The sequence below is a fragment of the Crocodylus porosus genome, unplaced genomic scaffold, assembly GCF_001723895.1.
Source record: "Crocodylus porosus isolate Cpor-Errol unplaced genomic scaffold, CroPor_comp1, whole genome shotgun sequence".
NCBI classification, from domain to species: domain Eukaryota; kingdom Metazoa; phylum Chordata; order Crocodylia; family Crocodylidae; genus Crocodylus; species Crocodylus porosus.
In genome coordinates, this window is record NW_017728906.1 from 65,237,497 (window position 1) to 65,241,216 (window position 3,720).

General features: G+C 43.9%; 1 protein-coding gene across 1 annotated transcript in view; it reads right to left on the reverse strand.

Moving 5' to 3' along the window:
- Positions 1-3,720, reverse strand: part of BMX (BMX non-receptor tyrosine kinase) — a 51,816-nt gene that overhangs the window by 15,636 nt on the left and 32,460 nt on the right. Inside the window, 2 exon segments of the mRNA XM_019529283.1 lie at positions 325-399; positions 2,527-2,654. Coding sequence (XP_019384828.1) covers positions 325-399; positions 2,527-2,654 — 203 coding nt within the window.

A 3,720-nucleotide genomic window follows, 5' to 3' on the forward strand; every position in this document is an offset into this window, starting at 1 on the left:
TCTATTGCAGTTTACGTGTGCCCGGTTAATACATATATTGGGTGTGCAGGCTCAAAAATTTTTTACTGATAGGGATGCGCGATCAAAAACGTTTGGAGACCACTGAACTAGAGGAGCAATTGATCACCAAGAGACAACCTCTCCAAAAATTTCTTGTGAAGCAGGGAGCTTTGAAATTGCGCCTTACACATACCAAATGGCCACCAAAGAGCATAAGGTCAAGATGTGATGCCATGAGAATCAAAGCTGTTCTATTTTTGCTGAAAAAAAATTACATTATTGGCAAACTGACAACAATTTCAAAAGGAAAAGTTGTCTCCATACCATCACCTAAGGATGCTGTGGATGGAATCGTATTCCCTTTGGTAGACACTGCATGTCGAAGCCTTGTAACAATACCTACAAGAGAGACAGTCAATATATAACCTTTCTCTTAATTAAATGGAAGGTCAAAGCAGCTAACACATGTGCATTAACAAAATCAGTGAGAGAAGACCAAATTCAGAGTGCCATGCAGAGATACCTAAACTTGAAATAAGCTATCACAAGCAGCAGAAGTATCACATCTGTGTTAGTATGTCACTTAATGTGAACTATGAAGCCCTGCAGAGAAGCCAGTTAATCAGTGCATGGAGTAGCATATGTTAGCACATATTTCCAGTACTTAAACTAGCTTGTTCAGAGGTAACTTGCATATCTCAACATGGCACTGCTCTGTGCTTACAACTGTAATGACAGTCAATGTTATCAGAGTATATATATTTAGGGTCAGATTAGCAGAATCATATTAAGAAAAGATACTAATAGTTGAATGGAAGATAAAGTAGGGTAGTTCTGTAAGGGTGCCTGTACACACCATGGGTTTTAATCTTCATTAAATTAAATAGGTTTATAAAATTTAAACTTGTTTATTTTGGAGTGTCACATCTGTGTTTACACACACTAGGTTTTCAAATGAATTAAGCCTTGGAGCATCTCATCTATGTTTACACACACTAGGTTTTCAAATTAAGCCAGGTCCCTGACCAGTCCTGCAGGAGAGTGGGACAGTCCAGCACTGCCCCCCCCCGGCCTAGGACCTCCATGCCCATGCTCTGCTACACAGCTGTGGAAGCAGTGAGCTGGCAAACCACACAAGAAAATAAATAATAAGCTATGTTTGAGGACTGTTAGTTTAAAAAAGTGGAAGTAATTTAACGAGTGTTAAGAACTCTTGAGCTTTCTTAAAGTTACACCACTTTGGGCAAGGATTATCTTTAAACTGTGCTACCTAGCTTGAGTTAATTCTTAGGTGTTCACTGGTGCAGTCCTCCAGTAACCCAGGAGGCACTACTTCTGGGGAGGACTAGCTATCATCCAGGACTCTACTGCCCTGGACTGATAGCTAGGAACATCTTAGCGGGGTGGGATGGGCGGGGATGGGGGTGAATGAGGAGGGAGGGAAAGAGTGAATGGGGATAGGGGAGATGGGGCAGAGGGACACCAGGAAGTGGTGAGGGTGGGAAGGATTGAAGAGGGATGGGGTAGGGGGAAGGAAGGAGTGGGTGAGGAGCTGCCAGGTTGCTGCCCCTTGTGCTCCCCAATCTCCAAATTTCCCCCCTATTCTTCCTACCCCAGGTTCTTCTGGGGTTCCTGCAGACCATGCTGTCCTTGTGTTCCCATATCCGGCCCCTGTCAGGCCCTGCAACTGAAGGGGAGGCAAAGGAGAAAGGGTGAGGATGGGGGGAGCTGCCAGGTAGCTCCGGAGCCCAGGATCTGGGTGCACAGGGCAGTGAGGGCTGCAGAGAGCCCAGAAGCAAGTAGGGAGGCCCCCCTCCCCACTTCTGTCATGATGATTGTGGCGCCAAAGCAGCAATCCAGGGTTGAAGGGGCCAATTAGGGTGTGGGGGGAGTGATCTTGGTGTTGATGGGAGACATCGGTGTGATTTGGGAGGCAGAGGGGAGAATCCAAGTGGCATGGGGGGCCCTTCCTCCCCCTCCTCCCCAGCCTATGCTGTGGCTAGAAAGGCAGTGAGCAGAGCAGGCATGGAGCAGACTTGCAACCCCTAGCCATGGCTTTGCTCACCAGCCCTCTAGCTGCAGATCTGGGCAGTGTACATTAGAGAGGGTTTTAACTCTGAATATGCTACTGGTCACTAGCACTTCTTAACAAGGACTAATATTCCTTAGAATTAGCACCTGGTAACTCTAACATGTAATCTCACTTTATCTGCATCGCCACTGCAGTCACTTGATACACTGAAGGTGTATTAAGAGCTCTGCAGAATGTAACTGTGGCAACTCTGATCAAACTATGGATTACATAACAACACTCTGCCCTCTGTACACATTTGGCAGTGACACTGCAGAGATACATTCCCTTTCCTCAACAGCATTAAATTGGTTAACTAACCTTAAACTTGACTTATAATTGTTGTTCCAAGTCAGTTGTATGAAAGAAGAAGACCTTATCTACAGCAAAAGCAGTATGTATAATTGAAGAAAACACATGCAAGAGCATCAAAAAACCAAGGAGAAAATGTTTACCTGCTGAGTTATGCTGATGATAGTGAATAAGCTTTGGAACTGAATTGAAGCAGTAATTTTCAGCCAGATAATATTCGTTTTCAGAATTTGTGTGCACATGATAATGTTTGACTGTTCCCTTTTTATCTCTGAAAAACATTATGAAGTCCTTTATGGTAAGATCTGTACTAAGTCAGTTAAATGAAGTTCAAGCCTTAGGTGGCTCATTAATTGTGAGATTAATAATAAGCCATTTACAATTTTGATTATTTTTTTATTATCCACTGTGATTTATTTACTGCCCTCAGAAAATGGGAACTCTTTGTTTAATGTGTAATAGTTATTAAGAATAAGTGCTACTTAAATACTTACATACTACAAATCTTCCATATTTCCCTATCAAAAAAGTGACCATTTTTTAAGGAGATATCAATCCTCTTCATGTTGGCATAAAGCAAACTTCCATTGCCTGGGGAAAAGAAGAAATTCTCCCCACAAAAAAATATAATCTCTAGATGTGTAACAAAACCCCCAGTTATTCTTTTTTTTCTCTATTTTAAAATGCATTCCCTCCCCTTCCCCAACCATTTCTGACTTTTTCTCTCCCTTTCTATTCCTTATAGATAAGTATAAGTAAGCTAAGACGTAGGATAAGCTTTAACATTTTATTTTAGGTACTAAGTTAAATTTTTTTCTCCCCTCTTCTAGGGCAGCAGCCCTAGATTTTAGCAAGGATTTAGTTAGGGAGCTTCTGGAGGGGCTGGACGTATTCAAGTCAGCCGGTCTGGATGATCTCCACCCTAGAGTTCTAAAGGAATTGGCTGAGGTCATTGCAAGACCCCTGGCATGGCTTTACGAGCACTCGTGGTGCTCAGGAGTGGTGCCAGAGGACTGGGAGAGGGCCAACGTGGCTCCCATCTTCAAATCTAGGGCAGCGGCCCTAGATTTTAGGAGGGCAAACTTCAGCGAGCTAAGGAGGATAGTTGGAGAAACGCTGAGGTCCTGGAGGGGGGGAAGCCAGGTGTCCAAGGAGAGTGGTTACTCCTTAAGGAGACAATCCTCCAAGACCAAAGGAAGGTAATCCCAACCAGGATCAAAGGGAGCAGGAGAGTGCACAAGCCTCCATGGCTCACCAAAAGCATCCGGGAATGTCCCCTTGCTAAAAAGGAGGCTTACACCCAATGGAAAGAAGGGGTCATCACCAGGGAGGACTAT